At 35.3% G+C, this 24,146-nt stretch overlaps 1 protein-coding gene and 1 non-coding gene across 4 annotated transcripts in view; one reads left to right on the forward strand and one right to left on the reverse strand.

The window, feature by feature from the left end:
* ERO1B (endoplasmic reticulum oxidoreductase 1 beta) overlaps nt 1-23,780 on the forward strand; it is a 64,801-nt gene extending 41,021 nt beyond the window's left edge. The window contains exons 7-18 of one of the 3 annotated variants that reach the window (XM_043477030.1): nt 2,301-2,421; nt 2,566-2,612; nt 5,340-5,351; nt 6,997-7,023; nt 10,308-10,400; nt 10,509-10,755; nt 11,534-11,603; nt 14,378-14,464; nt 15,445-15,578; nt 20,765-20,821; nt 22,387-22,455; nt 23,442-23,780. In XM_043477030.1, coding sequence (XP_043332965.1) covers nt 2,301-2,421; nt 2,566-2,612; nt 5,340-5,351; nt 6,997-7,023; nt 10,308-10,400; nt 10,509-10,755; nt 11,534-11,603; nt 14,378-14,464; nt 15,445-15,578; nt 20,765-20,821; nt 22,387-22,429 — 938 coding nt within the window. In that variant the 3' untranslated portion in view covers nt 22,430-22,455; nt 23,442-23,780. Of the gene's footprint in view, nt 1-2,300; nt 2,422-2,565; nt 2,613-5,339; nt 5,352-6,996; nt 7,024-10,307; nt 10,401-10,508; nt 10,756-11,533; nt 11,604-14,377; nt 14,465-15,444; nt 15,579-20,764; nt 20,822-22,386 lie in introns of all 3 variants that reach the window. The other 2 variants (XM_043477029.1, XM_043477031.1) reach the window with 2 other exon arrangements.
* LOC122446928 lies at nt 18,150-18,285 on the reverse strand. Its single transcript, XR_006271070.1, has one exon. It is a non-coding gene; the product is annotated as a small nucleolar RNA SNORA51 (small nucleolar RNA).
* Nucleotides 23,781-24,146: the final 366 nt, after the last annotated feature.

Consider the following 24,146-nt stretch of genomic DNA (forward strand, 5'->3'; position numbering starts at 1 on the left):
AAATTCATTAACATCATGTCACAGGTGACCCCAGGAGTAAGAATGGGTGTGTTTTGTAGGGGACCTCAACCTGTGTATGCTTTTTCCCACATATGTTCTTCATTCTGGATGTCATGAAATTCTTGTCAGTATAGGTCAGGAGTTGACAAACTTTTTCTTTTGTAAATGGGCAGATAGTAAATATTTTAGATAAACCATAAATATTATATATATTAGATAGACCATAATTTACATGGCCTCGGTTGTAACTGCTCAAGTCTGTCATAATAGTGTGAAAGCAGTACATAGGCAAATGAACAAGACTTGTGTTCCCATAGAACTTTCTTTACAAAAATACTTAGCAGACCAGACTTGTCTTGTGGACCATAGTTTGCTAACCCTTTCTATAGGTTAACAAAACCCACCTTTTTCATGATTTGAAAAAGTATTAAATTTTTTAAAACAACTTTTGGTTGAATTAAAGGAATACACATTAAGAACATGAAGAATGTAAGTTTTACTTAATTTTAAAACCTGTATAATTGATTTTGCTCATGTGACTTTCTACTCCCTTGAAGTATACTTTAAATCCATATACTTTAATATCTGAATCCAAGGATTTTTTTCTTTCCTGTTTAGTTGGTTTAATTGGGTGAAAAGGGTGATATTAATCCAATCTGCACATTCATAGATGATTCTACATAAGTGTAGGCTTATATCTGTGCACACATGTACTTTATACAGATGGAATATATATGAGTATATATTTATGATATTAGTATTTAAGTTCGTATACATAACTCAGTTTTGTAAGGTGAACTAAGAAAGGCTCAAAGAAATTTAAAATAATTAACAGAAATTAGTTATTATAAAGCTTTTAAAATTTTACTATAAAAGTAAAATTCATTAACTTAATTATTTAAATTTTAATTTGTTAATTAAAAATTTAAAATTAATTAAATTAAAATTAAAAATTTAAAATTAGTCTTAAGTCTTGATTAAGAAATGTCCTTAGACAGTTTCTGTTCTTCCATTTACAAATAAACTGTTTTCTATGCCTTAATTTACATAGTGGAGTATCTGTATAATGTTAGTGCTAGAAATAGAACCAGTATTCTTTAAAAATCATGTTTCCATCATCTGTGAGATACCACTCATTTACTAATGGGAAGTTGAAATTATCTTTGTATTCTTCCTACATCATGAAAGTACCAGGTAGTTCTCAGAAGACATGTGTCAGGATGCTCTTTTTTTTCCCTTGAGATTTGTGGATAATCTTAATCTATGGTCATTGAATGGCCAGTGGATATTTTTGACTGACAGGTAATGAAACTAAGAGGGACTATATTTTAATGACCATATTTGGTCTTGTTTCAAGTCAGGTGACTATATATTAATGTCATTGATTAATACCATGACACCAAAAAGTAGGAAGCATATAAATAAAAGAATACATCTGTGCCAACATACATAGCACTTCAGCCTATAAGTATTATCAGAATAGATTTGTGAAGCATAGTCATTATAATTTTTATATAGGTAAGAAAACCTATACTTCCCTTTTCTACCCAAAATATGAACCTCAATAATTAAGATGATTTTTCCTTTTATCTCTCTCAAAATATTGTCCAAATAGTGGAGATCTAGTAAATACTCATTTGGGTTTCAACATGGAAAGTCATTATTTAATTTTAAATGTGCTAATAAGTTCTTGAAGTTGTGCCTACTAACCAATATGTTAACCAGTTAATATGTTAAATAATATATTAACATTGCTAAAAATAAATTTGTAACTTTTTTTTTACTAGAACATGGTGTAACTCTGAATGATCAAATTTGAATCTCAAAGTTATTGTACCATTTACTTTCTAAGTCCAAGCAGAGAGTAACAGAGAGATCTTTTAAAATATAATATGTACTAACATGTCTCAAGTATGTGTTTAGGTGGCTGTATACATGGAGGGGGCAAACACATGAAATATTAAAACAGGTTATGATTTGGTTAGGTCTTTTCAGTCTTGGTGGTTTAAACTTAAGAAGTAATTAATGCCTCTAATTAAGGTAAGGGATGTTATATTACTTAAAAGATCACTGAGCATCCAAAAGAAAGGGAGAAGTTATTTTTTCTCTCTTAAGCTCAAGTTATTATAAATCCTGGGTACAGGACAGTCACAAGCGTGCTAACCACTCTGCCCTGTAACTTGGAGATGACTTGAAAGGGCAGTCTTTCTCTAACTTTCGTGTAGCCCTGCTTGCTTTGTAAGGTAAGCTTTGCATAGGTGATGACATATAGATGGCTTTATGAATTGTTTCTTGTCCAGATGAGCGGTCTCCAGCTGCCCAATATGTAGACCTGCTGCTGAATCCCGAGCGTTACACCGGCTATAAAGGGTCTTCTGCGTGGAGAGTGTGGAACAGCATCTATGAAGAGAACTGTTTCAAGTACCTGGGGGCGGGGGGTGGGGGGTGGGGAGGAGGATTGACTAGAGGGGAGGTGGGAGAAAGGGAATATTTGTTTCCTTTGGAAAAAATTACATCGAAATGTCAAACCACTTTACGTCTGAATTTTGTACTTTTCTTTTTCAGGCCTCGATCTGTTTATCGTCCTTTAAATCCTCTGGCACCCAGCCGAGGTGGGTGTCTCATACATTTTCATGTTTTTGGATATTGTTTACAAAATATCTTTGTAACTATATATTGAGAAAATTTTCAGCTATTTTGTATATTTGCTCATTTGAATGATTAAAAGAGTAAGCTTAGTTCATAGTTGTATCAAGATTTCCACATGTTTTGTATAATTACTATCCTTTATTGACTGCTTGATATGTGCCAGGCCCTAAACTGGGAGTTTTATATAAAATAAATTAGAAATATGAATAATCCATATATATTAGAGGTTCTGGGGAACTCCTGAAAATCTGGATGTCCAGGCCTTATCCCATACCAGTTGTCAGAATCTGTGGAATCAGGATCCAGGTGTTGGTGATTTTAAAGCTTTCTAGATGCTTCTAGTATGCAGCCAGGTTTGAGAACCAGTGGCTCCTCCTGTGCTTTTCAGACTTTAGTGTGCATACAGATCACCTTGGAGCCTTGTGAGATACCAGGTTCTGATTCTGTAGGTCTTGGGTGAGGCTCCCAAGTGATGCCCACGTGCTGATCTGTGCACAGCACTCTGAGTCAGAAGGATGTAGAGAAGTACCAGAAAGTTAGGTTGCCACTTGCCACGTCAGGCTGTTGAGCACAGAAAATGTGCTTCTGTGAAACTAAATTTCCCATTTTATGTAATTTAGTTCATTTAAATTAAAACACTAAAGCAGTATAAAATATTTTTGCCCTTAACCAGAATCTTATTGTTTTGGTAGAACCACTTTAACTCTTGCATCACAAAGCGAATTGTTGATGTACTTAATGCATGTATACCATTTACTTTTCAAAATGTGGATATGAGAAAACATTACATCTTTATTAGAAAAATATTTTAATCACATACATGGCTGGTATTATAGTCCTATGCGGCAGCTTTATCGTACACAGTTGGAGGTTGTTCAATGTAAAATTATTAGACATATCTTCAATCTGTTCTCAGTGAGGACCCAAACCCTGGGAGCAGCCCTGTGATTGATATTCGAATGCTTTCTTTAGACCAGGATTGATTTAGGAACTTGAATTTCCTGGTCTAGATTCATCTTTTTAGGCATTTCTCAAAACCAGAGAGATTTGGGAAGGTGGAATGAATGGACTGCTCTCAGATGTGCCCTCTGTCACAGGGTGGCATATAGTCTTCCCAAATTCATTCTGAAACTGCCTGGACAAGGTAATTGGAGTATGAAGACAATATGGATGGCTTCCTCCCCTTTCTCTCTTTTTACTACTTTTACTTCATAGCTTTTCTATTTTCAACTTAAATGTTTTTATTATGTAAGATTTTATGAAAATTGAAAATACAAAAATAACGTAAAGTAAAAAGAGGACACCCCCCCCATTCCTACCTGCCTCCACACTTTTTCTCTTCCATAGTACAGTTTGGAAGGTATCCTTCCAGACCTTTTCTATAATAACTTACTCTTTAAAAATGTTTATTTATTTATTTATTTTATTTTTGGCTGTGCGGGCTTTTCTGTAGTTGCAGCAAGCAGGGGCTACTCTCTGGCTGTGGTGCTTGGGTCTCTCTTGTGGCAGAGCACAGGCTCTAGGGTGCTGGGGCTCAGTAGTTGTGTTCCGAGGGCTCGGTAGCTGTGGCTCCCGGGCTTTAGAGCACAGGCCCAGCAGTTGTGGCGCACAGGCTTCGTTGCTCCATGGCATGTGGAGTCTCCCCAGATCAGGGATCAAACCCATGTCTCCTGCACTGGCAGGCAGATTTTTTACCACTGAGCCACCAAGGAAGACCATATGATCACTTGTAAAGCAGAAAGTACAATTGTTCATTTAATAAAAGCATCAAATCCTAAGAAACACTTCACTTCCATATTATGATAAACTAAGACTTGAAACTGTAGAAGAGATGAGGAGAGGAAGGGAAGTGCTCAGAAAAGAAGATAGAGGGAGGAAAGAGGAGTAGAAAAGAGAAAACAAGTGTAGAAGAGGGAGACAAAAGATTGGGTAAGGGAGAGAATGGGTTCCAGGTGATGGTGGTACCCTAGGAAGTAATGAAACAGCTCTTGCTAATGCTGTTGATGAGCTTTCTTCACTCAAACTGAATTGTTGATGAACAGCTGTTTAATATTCTTAACTATGTTTCTTCCACGCTATTCCTGAGCTATAACAGCTGGGTTTCTACAACTAGCTTTTGAACAGTTTTTGTGCAACAGAACTTTTTTTCAAAAATAAATCTTATGTCAGAATTCCACATGTAAAGCCAATAAAGGCAGGGCTGCTGTGGAGCCCGATAGTCCATCTTTCTGGCCTCTTCCCCATGTCTGGGCAGTCCCACAGCACCTGCAAGGATGCTTTCATTGACAACAGTTTGGGAAGGGCTTTTATTCAGATGATTGTGTGCTGAGGAGCAGTAATTTAAGAAAGAAAAGTGCTCCAGTCTGAAAACACATGTTCAGAAAGAGTTGTGTGCATAACAATTAAAGGAGTAACTTTGTATATTTGTTAATTATTGAAACTAGTGGTTTTTATGATTACTTGCTCTCTGATATATTTATTGCGTAAAACATATATGAAAATCTTGTGCTGTTTCGCTTTTATTCTTATTAAGTCTTATTTGTAGGATAACTACAAGCCAACCAAAGTTAATGGTATGATTAATAGTTTAACACACAGTAAGTTTTAATCGCATATTAAAATAAATTGGATTGGAATCTGAACTGTGGAAGACATTTTCTGATAGCCTATCTATTTATTTTATCTTTCAGGAGAAGATGATGGTGAGTTAAAACTCTCATTTTATGTTTGCTTCAAGTGTAGAAGAAATGTCTTTAATGATCAAAATTTGATTTTTTCCTGTTTTTAATTCAAAGGTATTTATCCTATTTTTTTTCAGAAAATAACTACCAATCAATGGTGACCCAAAAAATGAGAGGTTTTTTTAGTATATATAATTCAAAGTTACCCTATGTTAAAAACAGTATAACAACCATTCTACTTACATGTTTAGTATAGAAACAGGATCACATTCCAAGTTCCCCTATTTTTTGGTTATTGTGATCTATTTGAATATGTTCTAAAGAAATGGAGGGAAATTAAAATAGTTTTATCAGATATTTGTCTTGTGATTTCTTTATATTCTTGATTTTGTAATTTATAACCTCAGTCATCATTATTACACTTAATCTGATGAATGATAATTTGTCAACAGTAGGTTATTCCAGATTTCTAAATGAAAATCAGTTATAACATGCCCCAAAACAGCCAAAATAATTATTTCATTTACTTAGCTGTGTTCAGGAGCACCATGATGAGCATTGTACACATTGTACAGGATGGAAAGATGTATAAAACATATATTTTCTCTAGGAGCTAAAAATATGTACAGTAGTAATGATAAGCACTATTCATAAGAGAGGATAAAGAATTATTACATACATAGTACAGACAGTAAGTGATGTAGTAGTTTGTTCAGAGGTGGAATAGATCCTATCTCACTTGGAATATTACTGGGAAAGGTGGCATTTGAGATGGACAAATAATGGACCGATTTAAGCTAGTAGAATTGGATAGTATGTTCTACTTGAATGACAGCATGGACCAAGGAGTTGAAAAAGCAAAAACCAAGGCATGTTTTGGGAGACCCTGTTAGCAGTTGGAAAGACTTCACATAGGGTAGTTTAAATTAGAAAGATGAGTAGAGGACAGATTGTTGAGGACCTTGGAAGCTAGACTTTTGCTATTAACTGTTGGGGCTTTCTGAATAAATGAGTGAGATAATGAATGATCCTTTGTAAGGGTATCATCTAAGTAAGAGCATGTTGAATGAATGAATCTCTAGGGAAAATATTTGTGTTGTTGCAAAGGGTGAAGACTCAGGAGACAAAGTAATTCCCCACCATCTTAATTTATCCCCTATACTCCTTGCTCAGCCATCTGTGTGCTGAGTTTTCATCTTCATGCTTTGCTTTTCACAATTGAAATAAGGATAAGTAACTTGGGAAGTATATTAACTATTTTTATCCGTATTGACTGCCATTTTTCTTTTCACTCAGAACAATAGTGGGCTAGGATTAGTTCTTTTAGCATGGTACACATAGTAAGGCCCCTTCATATTCTGGTCATTAACTTTTCTGAAGAATTATCTTGAAAACTAGAGAACTTTTTTTATTATCCCTTGAAACTTGGTATTTTTAGATAATTAAGGAAGTATATGTAGCTTTACTGGTTCAGAAAAAATAGGATAATTAGTAATTTGATTTTTGTATTAATTATAATTCACTTTTTTTCTGGAAGTTTTGAACAGTGCTATGGTTGTTATCATCAAAGGCAAACTTAAGATTGTTTCTCTTCAATCTTATGGATATTTAAGCCTTTAAGTAAATATGTATATATAATTTTGATTGTTTTTGCTTTGTTTTTTAGGAGAATCATTCTACACATGGCTAGAAGGTAACCTAATGTCTACATTTTAAACATATTGGCATCTTACAAAAAGATATATTTAGTATATATTTGTAAGTTTCAAGATTCATTACCTAGACAACTAATCTTGACAGTGTTTGAAAGAAAATAACATGTTTTATGTTATTGTAGTTTAGGATAAAATTATTTGAAAATGTTGAGGATATTGGTCAGCTAAAAACCAGTGTTATGAAAATACACAGGGCAGATATGGTCATCACATTTTCATAACTGGTTTCCAGTCTTATTTCCATTCTGTATGTAATACTCATCCAAACGACTTTTCTAGGAAGCATTATGCAAGTCTGGTTTGTTAAGTAGAGACATTCATTTTGAAAGAAAGTGGATTTTTTTGTATATGAAATTAAGGGAAGATGAATTTGAATTCAGAAGATTTTAAACATGTTTAAACATACAGTCTAAACTGTCTAACTAAAGCATAAAGTAATATAGATCCCAATATACTAGATTCTTATGTGTGTTAGTCATGTTATATTATGAATGGGATTTCTCTTTTTTAAATGAATTATTTTCGATGTGCAAATACTGCTAGGAATTACACTGACAAATGGCCAATGTGGGAAAAGATGCTTAGCTTTGTTTAATTAGCTTTATTCTAAAAGTACAATTGCAAAAAATAGCATTTAGTTCAAAAGAGGTGGGTAATGGAGGATAAGAATGAAATTTATGGGCAGTGTCAAATTCTAGAATATATACTATACACCCCAGAATCTCCTAGTATCCTATTGATGGGAGTCATTGATCCATGGTTCAGTGAGCACTCCCATTTGTAGGCAACTGACTCAGTTTCTCTGAGATTCAGGCTGCTGATCTGGGGCACGAGAGTGGCAGTAGCCATCCAGCTTACCTACACTGTGAGTGTAGGTGATGCCTGTGAAAATTGCTTTGAGAATCACTAAACAATGTACAAATGCCAAATCATAGTACTACAGTAAATCTAGTCCTTTTGTGAGAAAAAAATTATATATTGTTGTCCTATAGTTTGGTTGGTGAAAATGAATTTGAATGAAATTAAGTCCAGAAGAAAAAGAGGAGAACCACTTTCTAAAGTCAGCAGTTGGATTTGCTAGGCATTGGCCTGGCAGCAGACTGCAGGCGGGGGTCAGCTCTCCAGCACTTTCCTGCTAAGAGTATTGTATGTCTTCTTGGTGCATTCACTTGGCACATCTTTTATTGTTAAGATTTTTCTTGAAGTTGCCTAATTTTCAGTTTATGGAAGTTTAGATTTTTCTTCCTTCCTTCCCACTTACCACCCATCCCTGTTTTAGGTAAGGAGCTTTGTGGACTTTGCAAATTTGAATTGCCTCCTAGTTTTTCATGTTCTCATTTTTAGGCATATGAATTTTCATGAGCTTTGCTTTGCTTATTTTCCATTCTCTTATCTTTAGATATTTTACTGCTTAGGTTGAAAGGAAGAAAAAGTGAACCTCAAATCTGATCATTTTGCCTCTTGATAACAGATTTGATTTGAAGTTTTACTACAGGAGAATTTAGTACCTAATGTTTTATCAGTTATTCACATTGTTTATATCCCTTGTTACCATAAACTTGGCCATATGCTTTTTTTTTAAGAGGTAAATGCTGCATTTAATTTTTATTTATTGTGAGGAAACCACAAAATAGAATTTAATTTCTACCTTTATCCATGGGGCTTCCCAGGTGGCGCTAGTGGTAAAGAACTGCATGCCATTGCAGGAGACGTAAGAGACGCAGGTTCGATCCCTAGGTCAGGAAGATCCCCTGCAGGAGGGCATGTCAACCCACTCCAGTATTCTTAGCTGGAGAATCCTGTGGACAGAGGAGCCTGGTGGGTTACAGTCCATAGGGTCGCAAAGAGTTGGACACAACTGAAGTGACTTAGCATGCACACACACTCTATCCATGAGATGAGATGAGAATATTCTAGGAAGAATTCTGAATTAGGGAATGAAATCTCAAAATAATTATTTTTTCCTATTAGAAGCTACTTGCTTCAGAGCCATCTGTTGTAGAACACAAAGGGAAAGTAAGTTGAAGATCTAAAAGATCCTAAAAAGATGCAAAGTAAGCCACATACATACTCTTAATGTCTTAAAAAGCCTTCAGCATATAAATGAGATTATTTCTTAGTTTTCAATGTTGGAGCCCATTTTTCCCCATGGCGGGGGGCGGGGGAAGCAAAAAAGACAAAAACAAACTCTGTTGAGTGGTAGAAAAGGGAAAAAGCTCATTGTTCTGGAGCTGATGGATTCTTAAAGACTAATTTTTGCATTTTTACTTTAAAAATTTTCTATAAAGAATATTTTCTAAAAATATTGTTCCTTTTTTATTGTGGAAAATACAGTATAAAATTTACTTTCTTGGGCATTTCAAATTTTACTTAATAGCATTAAGTACATTCATAATATGTATTACTCTTATAATAAGAGAAAATATTTTTAAATGGAGGCAGGGGTAGGATAGGATGACGAAATCATCTTGACCTCTGTTTTGAGCAAAAGCCTATGGGGCTTAAGAAGGCTACATAAGATAAACTTCCATCACAGTCCTAAACTCCATCTTGATGTGGTTTTATTCACATAGTAAATAGCACACATTTTTTTATTGGCTGGATGTCTGTCTTCTAGGTCTGGGCTCCTGAGAAGCAGAACACATAGTTAAGTAGAGAAATCCAGGACAAAGGATTAATAAGACACAGTAAAGAATCTAGAAGAAGGGGAATTCCCTGGTGGTCCATTGGTTAGGATTCCCCGCTTTCACTGCTGAGGGCCTGGCTTCAATAATAATAATAATAATCTAGAAGAAGGAGAGAATTCAGTTTCAGTCTCTACTTCCTCCACTATCAAGTATGTTCAAATAAGACATCTGTAGGGAAGGGAAAAGGAGAAACAGCTATTGTTAAGCCGAAGCAGTGACTTTATGTCTGCTTTAGTTTAGCCTAAACCACAAAGTATCTGTGCTATTGCCTTCTGGGTAACATGTGGACTTTAACCAAGTGCATCTGCTCGAGTGTTTGGATCTTCAGAAGTCCAGACATTTGTATCTTATTCTGCATTAAGTTATCATATTCAGTTACCTCCATGCTGAAGTCAAAATCTTATTTTATCTGCTAGTGAGAGAATCTCAAACTAATTATTTTATATTGTTCCTTGATTTATTTTTAATGTCCTTGAATATTAACTTTAAAAATAAGCCTGCCTACCGAATCCTCTTGATTCAGTATTTCTGTTATCTAAATGGAATAATTTCTTTTTCAATATTTTTCTGACTAGGTTTGTGTCTGGAGAAAAGAGTCTTCTATAAGCTTATATCGGGACTTCATGCTAGTATTAATTTACATCTGTGTGCAAATTATCTTTTGGAAGGTAATCACATTTTTTCTATTAGTATAAAAATTGTTGGGGAAAAGAATATATTCTCTAGAGAAAAAAAAATCTTATTTATTAAAAGTACATAATATATTTCTTTTTTAGAAACCTGGGGTAAACCTAGCTGGGGACCTAACATGAAAGAATTTAAACGCCGATTCGACCCTGTGGAGACCAAGGGAGAAGGCCCAAGAAGGCTAAAGAATCTGTACTTCCTATATTTAATTGAGCTTCGAGCTTTATCAAAAGTGGCCCCATACTTTGAGCGCTCAATTGTCGACCTTTACACTGGAAATGTGCAAGAAGATGCTGACACAAAAACCCTTCTACTGAATATCTTTCAAGATACAAAGTAAGACTTGAATTATCAGTGATCTGAAACTCTCCACTCTGTAATTGAATGAGGTAGTTCTTGAAATACAACAAAAACTGACTCCTGAAAGCTGGTTAGGAACAGGGAGAATTAGAACCGAGAAAGACAGTGTTCCATTGGATGGCAGCGTTTTAAAATTTTTTTCTCAATATGTTGACCGAAAAGTTTTATTGCATAAACTTTCACACTTGAGAATAGGCTGTATTTTTAAATATTAACTTTAAATTTTATGTAGTGCCAAAATTTAATGTTATTTTAGTGTTCTTTCTACCAGTTTTGTTTTCTTTCAGTTGCTATTTAAATTCATCGTAATATGTGTTAGCATAAGGATAGATTACCTAAGAGAACATTAGCTTTACATTCTACAGTTTAACCTTAAAAAAAATATCCTGGGTCTATGAAATTGCAGTTTACTAATTGTTAAAATGAGCATGGAGGAAAGTTGGGTTAAGAAATGCTTAAGGTAAATTGTGCATTAAATTTTTTGAAATGCTAACAGAATGTTTTACATTTTTCACATAAATTGTTATTAATTTTTTTAGGTTATTTTTGTCATATAATTTCTTCAAAACCTTACAGTCTTACAAATTACAAAGCCCTCTTTTATTGAATAGTTATATGTAAACTGTTGCCACCTTCTCATGTTACCAAACCTTACACATGAGTAAATTATGAATTTTAAATATTTTTAGGGATAGAAAATTCTACCAGAACTTGAATTTTTCATCTGTAACTTATAATATTTTCCTTTCATCAGGTCCTTTCCCATGCACTTTGATGAGAAATCCATGTTTGCAGGTGACAAAAAGGGGGCCAAGTCGTTAAAGGTAAAAAGTTCTTGATTGGTGGACACAGTGGAGAGCAGCTGACTGGTTGTGTTTTAATTTTTTTTCTCTAAACTTCCTTTCCCAGTTCTCAATCTGGTTGGTCTGATTGGATTTTACTGTAAATGATACAAAAAACTCTTCTCAATTCCTTTTTTCTCTCTAGTTTGCCCCCCTGCTTAGTGAATCTTCAGTTGTAACTCTAATGACACCTTTCTAATTGTCTTTTTAAAAGACATTATTTTGAGAGGAAGTTTTCTTTCTTTTCTTTCTTGTTGTTTTGATGCATCTTAAAAGCAGTCACACACTGTTAGCCACTTCGAAGATAGTAATAGCATATTTTCAAAAGTTTATTTTATGAACTATTAGTTTTTCAAACTATTATGTTTTTGTACTTATGGATTAACATATAAGGCAAAAATTATCTGTTGACTTGGTATATCAGAAAGAGACTATATTTTAGGAATATTATGAAACTTCACATTAGGAGCACTTCATTTTCATTTGCTTACAGCAGAGGGCCCCAGTCTCCCAGATCTAATACTTGATGATCTGAGGTGGAGCTGATGAAATAAAGTGCACAATAAATGTAATGTGTTTGAATCATCCTGAAACCATCCCCCCTCCCTGTGCATGGAAAAATTGTCTTCCATGAAATCGGTCCCTAGTGCCTAAAAGGCTAGGGACCACTGGCTTATAGTAACTAAGGAATACATTATACCTTTACAGTTTGATTCCTGGAGAAGGAAATGGCAACCCACTCCAGTATTCTTGCTTGGAAAATCCCATGGATGAAGAAGCCCAGTAAACTACAGTCCATGGGGTCGCAAAGAGTTGGACACGACTGAGCAACTTCACTTTGCAGTTTGATAAAAGTATTTGAAATGGACTGGCAAATAGTCTTCTACTATAGCACTATAATTTTTTATATGCAATTCTGAAATCCAAAAGCTCCAACCACTGGAACATTTTTCTTATGTTTGGTGCAAATTAATTTGTTAGCAAAACCTAACCTGAACTGATGTAAAGATAGTTATAGAAAGTGAAAGTGAAGTCACTCAGTCGTGTCCAACTCTTTGTGACCCCATGGACTGTAGCCTGCCAGGTTCCTCTGTCCATGGAATTTTCCAGGCAAGAATATTGGAGTGGGTTGCCATTTCCTTCTCCAGGAGATCTTCCCAACCCAGGGATTGAACCTGGGTCTCCCGCATTGTAGGCAGATGCTTTACCATCTGAGCCACCAAGGAAGTCTAACCTGAACTGATGTAAAGATAGTTACAGTGTTTTTTAAAAAAATTCTGCTTTGTGTGACTATTATTACATTTTGCTACAAAAACAATCATATACTTGATTATAAGGGGTTGCCATATACTCCATTGGGGTGTTTCATAATAAACAGTGTTGTGTACTTTATTTCTAAAATCTGAAAAATTCTGAATTCTGAAACATACTTGGCCCCAGGATATTTTAGATGTAGACATGCTACAAGAATGAATAAATTAGTCAGAGTTGCTTGGTATTTCTGAAATGAAGTAGTTTAGCCACACTGTATTTTAGTTTTAGAAGGTTGTTTTGATTTATGGTTGTTTTAGAGGTATATTAATATTATGGTATTTAACATAATGTTAATTCATTTTTTAATGCTTCCTACTTTATAAGTGTTTATATAAATTTTATACTTTTGATCAAGACAACTATAATTATGTATCTTTTTTTATAGACGAGGAAGGTAAGATTGAGACCTGACTAAAGTTTCACAACTAGCTTTTAAAGTGTAAAATGCTGGAAATTTGATTTGCTACTTTTCAAAGGTATATAAAGGAGAATTTAAATCCATTTTCCATCTGCTCCAAAGCATGAGAATTCTATGAGAGCACAAAGGAGTTTTTGGAATGTTTCTGTTGTCTTTCTTTTGGCCAAGCTACAGATTCCTCCCAAACACTTTGGGCAGTGGGGCTGGGCTTTTGATGGGCCAGAGTTTTCAGGTGACTCACTCCAGCTCTTTGCAATGAAACGTTTGCCTCAGTACAATAAAATGATGTTTATTTTCTACATTTGCCCAATGAAAAGGATTAGGAAACTTTCTCTTAGTTAGTGTTGTCCTCAGAGAAGCTGAGACTGACCTTAGTGTCACAGAAACCTGTGCACAGATCACAGGCAGAAGAGTTACCTAATTGTGTGGGAAACTAATACAGCACCTTTCAAGGATCCAGTAAGTGAGCATCCCTGCAGAAGCAGCCTTAGCGAATGTGGGGGACTGCGAGACCACACACCGTGGTCATCCATGCTGACAGAGCATGTGCACAAACATGGGGTAGCCCTAAGGAGAGACATGGGAACTGATCATTGTTCCAGGACTAGCTTCTGATTTACACTTACACAAAGCAGTGCATCCAAAATAAATAAAAGATAATGTAGATATGTATTTGCCACTGGTTGTATGCAGATATCAAATGGAAGCAGCAGTTAAGCTCCTTCAAAGTAAAAACCATGCATGATTTACTCTTGTGTCCCCCACAGTGAACATGTTGGTGCCTTGCATGGAGTAGCCTCTCATTAAAAAATTGGTTGAATTAATATGTGGAGTGAATTTTATAAAATGCTATTAATGTTAGCTATTTCATATGCATGCTATGCTGTACAACTACAGATGATTTTCTTCATTGTTGAAAAATACAACTCATTCATTAATTAGCTTCAAAATGTTTTTAGAATTCAGACAAGTGCAGTTTAATTTTTAATGTCTAATTAGAATGAAAATATTTTCTGCACATTAGGAGGAATTCCGGTTACATTTCAAGAATATCTCCCGTATAATGGACTGCGTGGGATGTGACAAATGCAGATTATGGGGGAAGTTACAGGTTTGTGTGTTGTTTTCTGTTCTGAAACTATTACTAACCTTAAATTTCTGCACTGAGAAGTTGACAGCTTTTGTTAAAATGTCTTCGTTGTTCATTGAATTAGAGATCCAAAGTGTGGTTTTGCTATTTTATTTATGAAAAAAATTAGTGTGTCATATGTATGTGTATACGGTTGTTTTTTCTGTTATTCTGGGTTAATGATTTTGGTTTTATTGTATCTGTTTCTGTTGGTACAATATCAGATTTCATTCTGAAGTTGGGTGATTATAAATAGATTGTACTGGTATTTTACATACCTGTTTAGAAGGTAAAATATAATTGTATAAAAAACTTAATTATCAAATTTTAATCACTGACTTGGTATTAGTGATCAGAAGGAGGTCCCCATATCACAAAATAGGGAAGCCTGCACAGCAGGGCCATCTCCCTGTGTATTTCAGTGTGAAAAGGCTTGTGTGATATTTTCTGTCGTCTTTTTACAAAGATGATAGTAAGTCATAGAAAATCAGGAGATGGAATATTTTTTAATGGTGACTACACTGAAATCAGACTTTTCTTTTTCTCTAGTGCTAATAATTGAGAAATTATTAAGTGTAGGTATCACTAAGAACTTATAATGATTTCTAGGTTTTGAATTGCTAGGGGCTAGAAAAAATGCTTTCAAGGTTACATATTGAACACTTCTAATCCTAATGTGATATTTTCTTGGTTAAAAAAATGGCTTTTTAGTAATTTGGAATAGTATGATATGTATCCAAAAGGTGTGAAACTTTTCAGGTTTCCTTAACAGCTTCAATAAATTTATCATATGCATAATCTGTGAGAAGTAGAAACTATGTTTTGCATAGCTGAATATTTTGGTGAAAAGTTCAGTTCATTTGAATTTCCTACCTTCTCATCACAATGACAGAATGTTTCTTTAAACTTTTATAGCAATTATTATGTGAATTTAATTGCAAGTTTATCACTATTTTCTTTAGACTCAGGGTTTAGGAACTGCCCTGAAGATATTATTCTCTGAAAAAGAAATCCAAAAGCTTCCAGAGAACAGCCCATCTAAAGGCTTCCAACTCACTCGACAGGAAATAGTTGCTCTCTTAAATGCTTTTGGAAGGTGAGAACTCTTCTCATCGGCTTCCCTGGTGGCTCAAATGGTAAAGAATCCTCCTGCAATGCAGGAAACCTGCATTCGATCCCTGGGTCAGGGAGATTCCCTGGAGAAGGAAATGGCAATCCACTCCAGTATTCTTGCCTGGAAATTTGATGGACTGTAGCCTGGTAGGCTACAGTCCGTGGGTTGCAAGAGACAGACATGACTTAGTGACTAAACAACAACACCACACGACAACAACTCCATTTATAGTTACTATAAAATGTTGGCTGTATTCCTGTGTGGTACAATGTATCCTTGTAGTTTATTTTATGTATAGTAGTTTGTACCTTTAACTTGTTACCCCTGTATTATCCCTTTCCCTTTCCTCTCCCCCACTGGTCACCACTAGTTCTCTGTAGCTGTGAATCTTCTTCTTTAAATATATTTAAATCTAAATAAAATTAAATTGAGAAAGAACCAGATATCAACTTCCGCAGAATGTCTCTCAATCTCATAAGGAATATTCACAAATGCAGCCCTTCCAGCTTCAGTTCTCTAGCACAGTTCAGTTCAGTCGCTCAGTCGTGTCTGACTCTTTGCGACCCCATGAACTGCAGTAGCCAGGCTTCCCTGTCCATCACCAACTCCCGGAGCTTACTCAAACTCACGTCCATTGAGTCAGTGATGCCATCCAACCATCTCATCCTCTGTCATCCCCTTCTCCTCTCACCTTCAATCCTTCCAGCATCAGGGTCTTTTCCAGTGAGTCAGTTCTTCACATCAGCTGGCCAAAGTATTGGAGTTTCAGCTTCAGCATCAGTCCTTCCAATGAATATTCAGGATTGATCTCCTTTAGGATTGACTGGTTTGATCTCCTTGCAGTCCAAGGGACTCTCAAGAGTCTTCTCCAACACCACGATTCAAAAGCATCAATTCTTTGGCGCTCAGCTTTCTTTATTGTTCAACTCTCACATCCACACATGACTATTGGAAAAGCCATAGCTTTGACTAGAAGGACCTTTATCGACAAAGTAATGTCTCTGGCTTTTTAATGTGCTGTCTAGGTTGGTCATAGCTTTTCTTCCAAGGAGCAAGCGTCTTTTAATTTCCTGGCTCCAGTCACCATCTGCAGGGATTTTGGAGCCCCCCCAAAATAAAGTCTGTCACTGTTTCCATTGTGTCCCTGTCTATTTGCCATGAAGTGATGGGACTGGATGCCATGATCTTTGTTTTCTGAATGTTGAGTTTTAGGCCAGCTTTTTCATTCTCCTCTTTCTCTTTCATCAAGAGGCTCTTTAGTTCTTTTTCACTTTCAGCCATAAAGGTGGTGTCATCTGAGTATCTGAGGTTATTGATATTTCTCCCTACAATCTTGATTCCAGCCTGTGCTTCATCCAGCCCAGCATTTCTTATGAAGTACTCTGCATATAAGTTAAATAAGCAGGGTGACAATATACAGCCTTGACGTACTCCTTTTCCTATTTGGAATCAGCCTGTTGTTCCATGTCCAGTTCTAACTGTTGCTTCTTAACCTGCATACAGGTTTCTCAGGAGGCAGGTTAGGTGGTCTGGTATTCCCATCTCTTTAAGAATTTTCCACAGAGGCTGTTTTACCTTTTATTGTTCTCTACAGAGTACTGGGCTCAGAGTTAGATATTAGCATTCTGGAATCCTGGCCCTGCCATTTACTGGCAGCATGAGCTCAGGTACATCATTCCTTTCTTCCAGTTTGTTTCCTTTCTCTGTACCATGAAGATAAGTAAAAATCTTTCCCATGGAGTTAACATGAAGATAAAATGAGGTTCCATGTGACACTTTTAAAATAATTACAAGATGCTCTCTGAAGTCCATGGCAGTAGGGGTGGTGGTGATGGTGATTTACAAACATCACTGGATGTTCAGTGCTCCAGTATGTTCAGTACTTAAAAGTCTGTCTCATTTTTTTATGACTAGAGTAGATGTGAGAAACCTTTCTTTTCTTAAGGGTTATGATACTCAGGGTGGGATGGTTACACAAATAAGGGACAACCTAATTTAGTCACCCTTATCCTCCCAGGGAAAACAAATCACAGCCATCTGCTTTTTAAAGCTCTTTTAAAATATTAATCTTTCTCTACCCTTAATTATTAAAGAATTCATGGTCATTATATAAAATTTAGAAAAACATGTGAAAGTATAATTTAGTAAATAAATGTAAAAATCATCCATATGCCTACCACTTAGGACTATTTCAACATTTGTTGTATTTTTAATGTGTATTTTCTCACTACTTACACATTTTGTATACTTTCTTATCCTTCTTTACTTGGCATTATGTTGTGATCATTTCCCAATATTATTTTTTCATAAGCATTATTTTTTTCCTTAGGGTATACTTGATATATATAGCATTATATTATCTTCAGGTGTGTAACATAATGATTCGGTATTGGTATATGTTGCTAAATGATCACCACAATAAGCCTACTTAATATCCATCACCATACATAATTACAGAATTTTTTTCTTATGATGAGAACTTCTGAGATTTACTCTTTTAGCAATTTTCAAATACATAAACACTGTTTTTATTTTATTTTTTTTTTCTTTCCTCCATGTCTCCCCATTCACAATACAGACCAGGTAAAGGGCCTGCCTGGGCTGAGGTGTATATGGGGTGGATTTACTCTGCCTCTTCTTTCTATACAGTCAGTGTAAGAACACAGCCTGTGGTAAGCATCGGGAGGCCAACACTGTTTTTAATATAGGCCAATATTCTGTTACATGGACATACCAAAATTTAGCCATTCTTTTTTCTCTTCATCAAGTTTTATTGTTTCCTTCATATGTATTCTATACATTGCTTATTTTTTTCCTTTAAAAATATTATAGTTACTCTTAATAATTGTTAATCAGATCTGTTTATTGTATCTTCCACCTGATTTATCAGTTCATTTATATAGGAAATGATTTTGGCTGCACTAACCACACAATTACTGTGTTATACTTTGGGGAGTTTGTGCACTCGTTCTCAAATGAACTGGGAGTTTTCTTGGTCTAACAACCTGTGTAATACAGTTCTACCTCAGCTAGGGCACCCAGTGCAGCATTGCTCTGTCCATGATGCTAGTGGGCAGAGACATACAGTGAGCGCCGTTTTTGGTTCTGGCCACAGAATGCTGGGAAATGTGTTTTCTTTATCTTGAATACTCTGCAAATGTCTTTCCTACACTAGCAGCCAATTTTTGATAGTGTCAACATTTCTATCAAATGGTTTATTTTCCTGGGTACAAATAGAAAAGGTATTAATAACCTGTTGAGTCTTACAGCACATTTTAGTCTCCCTCTGAAAGTACCAGTGAAGCAGCAGATCGATGCAGCCATGCTGTGTCTGTCTGAGAATAGTAACAGGGAGTGTGGGCGCTCTCTCCCTGTGTCTTAACGTGTGAGCTCCCGGATGCATCTTCACGGAGACTCAGGTCCCACACGGTGCTACTGAGTCTGTACTCTCCTGGTGAAATGTTAGCTTGTATAAAACCTTGAGTTTTCTGATACTCTCCATTTTTTTTTATCTAAAGCAGACTTTGAGCATACTTTTTTCAACTGCTGCTCTTTACCGAGCTCTCTCCCCTTTAGTTAAGGGCCTTGGTCTCTACCGTATCTTCATATGTATTTTGATAGTTTTTTTTTCTTAATGGGTACTTTGAGGTACAGAATATGATTTTACACATTTATTTTGCTTAATAATATTTTCTCCTTATAAACACTTTCACTTCTCTACTATTCTGAAGATTTGAGTAAGAATTCATTTTCTGTTCATCTACAGCTTGTAAGAGTATAAAGAAAATGTTTTTGAGACCATAGAGAACATAGATTTTTTTGAGAGGCCGTATGGTCCTGGGATCTGATGAGCTGGTTAGAATCCTACCCACTAGTTGAGTGACCCTGAGAAAATTACTTGATTTATTTAAGCCTCAGCGTTCCTAAATGGGCGTCCCAGGTGGTAATAGTGGTAAAGAACCTGCCTGCCAATGCAGGAGACCTAAGAGACGCGGGTTCAATCCCTGGGTTGGGAAGATCCCCTGGAGGAGGGCATGGCAACTCACTCCAGTGTTCTTGCCTGGAGAATCCCTTGGACAGAAGAGCCTGGTGGGCTATGATCCATAGGGTCGCAAAGAGTACGACACAATGGAAGCAACTTAGCATGCACAGTGTTCTTAAAATGTAAAATCAGGATAATTTTATCTACTTTGTAGAGATTTTTGTTTTGTTTACAATTAATGAGATTACATGTGTGAAGGGCTCAGAACATTGCCTACCATACCTTAAGCTCTCAATATAAGAAAAGTTATTACTTATTATGTACTTAAAGGCGGTCAAAAATAAATAAAAATAAAGGCTCAGTACTGTTCTATATCATCTTAAGTTACAGAAAGAAAAACGTTAGATTTCTATTGTGTAAACCTGAATTGTACATAAGGATAATTGAGATTATAGAATTTCTTTTTTAATGATTCGCATTTCAGAGTTTTACTTCTGAGTTTGGGCTTAGAAGTATTTTAGTCATTCAGCCAGCCAGCCAGTAATTATTTATTGAGCACTATAAATATGGGTCCCTGGAGAAGGAAATGGCAACCCACTCCAGTATTCTTTGCCTGGGAAATGCCATGGACAGAGGAGCCTGGTGGGCTACAGTTATGGGATCGAAAAGTTGGATACGAATAAGTGACTAACAACAACAAATAAATACGGGTGGCCTGAGGGCATAGGGATTCAACAGTAGACAGATAAATAGAATCTGTACCTTTGTGTTAAAACAGATCAGTGTTTGTGTTAAAACAAATCCATGTTTGGGGAGCAATAAGAAAGAATTGGATATTTACAGAGGAGTGTGCAAAATGAATTTTTAAGGCCAAATGTAAAGGATTTGGGATTCTTTATTATAATGAATTATCATATCACTGTTCCCATCATTGATCTAGAATTTGTTGCTAATAGGAAGTAACTTTGCCCCTTCTAAATCAAAAGTAACAAACTACAGCTCTGTTTTGCCAGTTTTTAATAATTATAGCATATGCTTTAAAAAATGGAAGCTTCATTGTTCAGTGTTGTTTACATTATTTTATTTTCAATTTGATTTCAAATTATAGTCCATATGACAGCATCAATAATATGAAATGTCTACACATCATATTAGCTGTACTAATATGCTTTTTTTTCTCTTGTAGGCTTTCTACAAGTATAAGAGAGTTACAGAATTTCAAAGTTTTATTACAACACAGTAGGTAATAGAGGCTTTTATATGTCTAATTAGAGACATAAAGTGACTGTGTGAAGCCTTTTTAGTCTTGGACATTTCAGCAAAAGAAGACTAATCAGACTTCAAGAATTCTGAGCTCTTAAAGAGAAAATTCAAATGTTCACTTGAATATTTATGCTTCTTAATAGATTATCAACTAGAGATATTTATAAGTGAAGTATATACTTTTAAGACATGTAAGTTATACTAATTCTGTGTTTAATTCCATGTGTTACCATCTGTTGAATATATTCTGAACAGCAGAATATTCACAAAGAATTGGCTTTGTGTTTATTCTGTCCTTTATTTCCAGTAGTCAGACTTAAAAATGTCTATGTCTCCGTCCAAGTAACACTGTTAACGGTCTGTTACAGAAAAGGAGCGCTAGAGAGCACATGATGCTTAGGGCCGGTATCAGTAACAAAAACTTGTCAATGGTTTTTAACTGTATTCAGCCTTGCCTAGCTTGGTATGTCACCATCTATCACATGGGAGTGTCTGAGTGACAAATGACCCTTTCAGTGTATAATTACTGTAGTTACTTAAGAATTCCCAAGACTTCAACTTCAGTTTCACTGGTTTTAAGATTTTTACTTGCTGTCGTTGTTGCTGTTCTGTTTTGGTCTAAAGGTGAATAAATACTTTCAGCAAAGGTGAGTAAGTACTGTCCCCTGTGCTACCCATCCAGACTTCCTGTGCCTGCAGGGGGCTGGCTCAAGAGGGTTCTTTACTGAGAACCTAGAAAACAGTTTCTGTTGGTTTTGTGTCTCTTTGCCCCTACTCCAACTTTAGAAATTTTTGTTTAAGAAAACAAAAATGGCATAAATACTTAAGTTTCCATATTGATAAAATTTGAATGGGATTATATGGATTTATAACACCAGTTGGAAACATATACACAAAACTTACTATTTTAAAGTAAGCATTTTTAAAGGATTTTATTTTTGAATACAGTCTATGCAATCCTCTCTCAACCTGATTTTCTTTGGTATTTAAATAATTAGTTCATACTTCTGTAAGCTTCCTTTTTCTCTACCTTTTTTTAGTTCTTTGTATATAAATGAACTTGCAACTTGTACCAACAGATGACTTTATAAGTCCTAAACTGTCATTTTCTAAACCTGGGATTTAAATATCTTTAATATTTAAAATATTGATTATTGTTGAAGGTGTTACTGTATATATAATGTGATTAATTTGAAAGGTTGCATCTGTGTAGAAGTAATGCGGGTATCAGTCTTTTATGAAGTAAATAAGTGCTCTTAAATCCACATCTTATCCTGCCAAAGTCTGAAATGTCTTCATTGATGGTTTAGTGGCATATTTTAAATTGTACTTAGTTGGTTCATCCCCCCTTTAAAAATATGTAGCTATCCCTTGGAGGGATATGGTTGGGGGGGAGTAAGAGCTCACTAGTTATTTCCTTACCCAATTTCTAACCCTTGTAGACCTGGAGTTTTCATGTTGTTGACGGTGGTGGTGGTATATTTTTGTTGAATAAAACAGACTGATTTGGTTGGAGCCTCCTCCACTTTTTCTTTTCATTTTTAGGGATACAAGTACTGTCTGGTGGGAAAGGGGGACCTTACGGTAAATTCGTCTAAAAAGTTGAATATCTAGGTAATCTTGCTGGTAGATTAATAAGAATTATTCTTAGTGTTTTTCAAAGTCTAGGAAATGTGAATGTTTTGCACTTTGTTTATTATTACTGTAAGTTTAAAAATCTTTTTGGAAAAAAAAAATCTTTTTGGTAGTGTTACTTCACCATTCTCCCAGTTAAAGATAAAGGCTGTTATTTAAGTTCTATTTCCTGGAAAAAATCTTTGGTCATTTCCATTTGTTTTCTTTACTGTGATTTGTTTCAAGCTTAGTTAAAATTGTGTCTTAGAGTGAGTTCTAGGAATTAAAAAATCTAGTTAGGGTAAAAAATTCTTTTAAAGGTTTTAACAAATCTTTCACTATCAAGAAAATAGACAAATGAAGTAGTCTTAAGCTGAAATCTATTTGATTAACTTTACCATAAATGAGACTGTGGGGGGGAACCTACATTTTTGTGTATGTGTGTATTTCTTAAATGAATGTGATAGAAATCTCTGTTTTGTGAGCCTGGTGATGTTTTATGATCCCTGTGATACAAACTCTTTTCCAACTCCTCCTTTTTATTGTGAAGTGATATTAGAGTACTGACTGCATTGTGACATGCTTGGCTGGCAATACCTCTTGGCATTTTGTCTTTATCTCATCACCTAGTTTAAAAATCCAGCACTTGATAATATAACTTGACAGAAATGATTGTACCAGCTGATAAAGTAATGAAAATGAAGAGAAGGAACATATTCCTTCCTTCAATAGCATGAGTTTTTTTTCCCCTTAAGTGACATCTGTGTAAATTAGAAATACTCTGTATTAAAACTGATAAATGTTTCTCTTGTGTTGATTCTTAGATTATGAGGAGGATCAGACAGAATATTAGAATGGTTTTTTACAGTTTTGAAATTTGATAAGTCAAATGTTTTATTTTGACACTTTAACGTTGTGAATTGTTCAATACTTGTAATCTCTGTATGTCTATGAAACACTGTGCCATATTCTCCAACTTTACCTAGGTGCCACTGTATATAAGCAAGGACAGCTATTTTGATCTCCATCAGCATTGCCTTCATCTGGAAATTTGGGAACAGTTCACAGTAAACCTCCTAGCAGTTTTGCAAACTGAAGTACCTGCAGAAACCATAGCTATTCACCAAAATACACAGACTGGGTGCATGGTATCATGGAAATTATTTGGTAAAACAAAAACAACACAGACACATACCAGGTTTATGTGTATTATATTTGAAGTAACATCTACAGGTGCAGCTTTGATTTTGAACAGAATTCCAAATGATTTGCTGTTGTACCCACAAGATTATAGAAAATGTGAATTAAAGTAAATGTTTCTGCAATCTTCTTATCCTGTTTTTTTTAAACCCCTTTTAAATGTTTCCTTTTATGAGATGAAAATTTGGTTATAATTGGTAGCAAAGTAGTCTGTGGTTGTTTCCTTTTTAAAATCATAATTGCAAGCATTGGCAGCCACTGTTGAAGGGCTTTGCGTGGGTTTATCTTCTCAGGAGCCCTAGCAGGTAGGTACAATTACTTCTCTGTTTTTAAATCAGAAAACCGAGGAGAAGAGAGGCTAAGTAATTTGTCTACAGTCACATTCTAGGTTGTGGGACTAGAACTTGAAACTAGAAAGTCTTACTCTGGTGCCTCTGTTCAGAATGTGGTATATTTGTGTTATTTTAGAAACTGGCTTATTACCAATCAAC

This window comes from Cervus canadensis, chromosome 8 (assembly GCF_019320065.1).
Source record: "Cervus canadensis isolate Bull #8, Minnesota chromosome 8, ASM1932006v1, whole genome shotgun sequence".
Classification (NCBI taxonomy): Eukaryota; Metazoa; Chordata; class Mammalia; order Artiodactyla; family Cervidae; genus Cervus; species Cervus canadensis.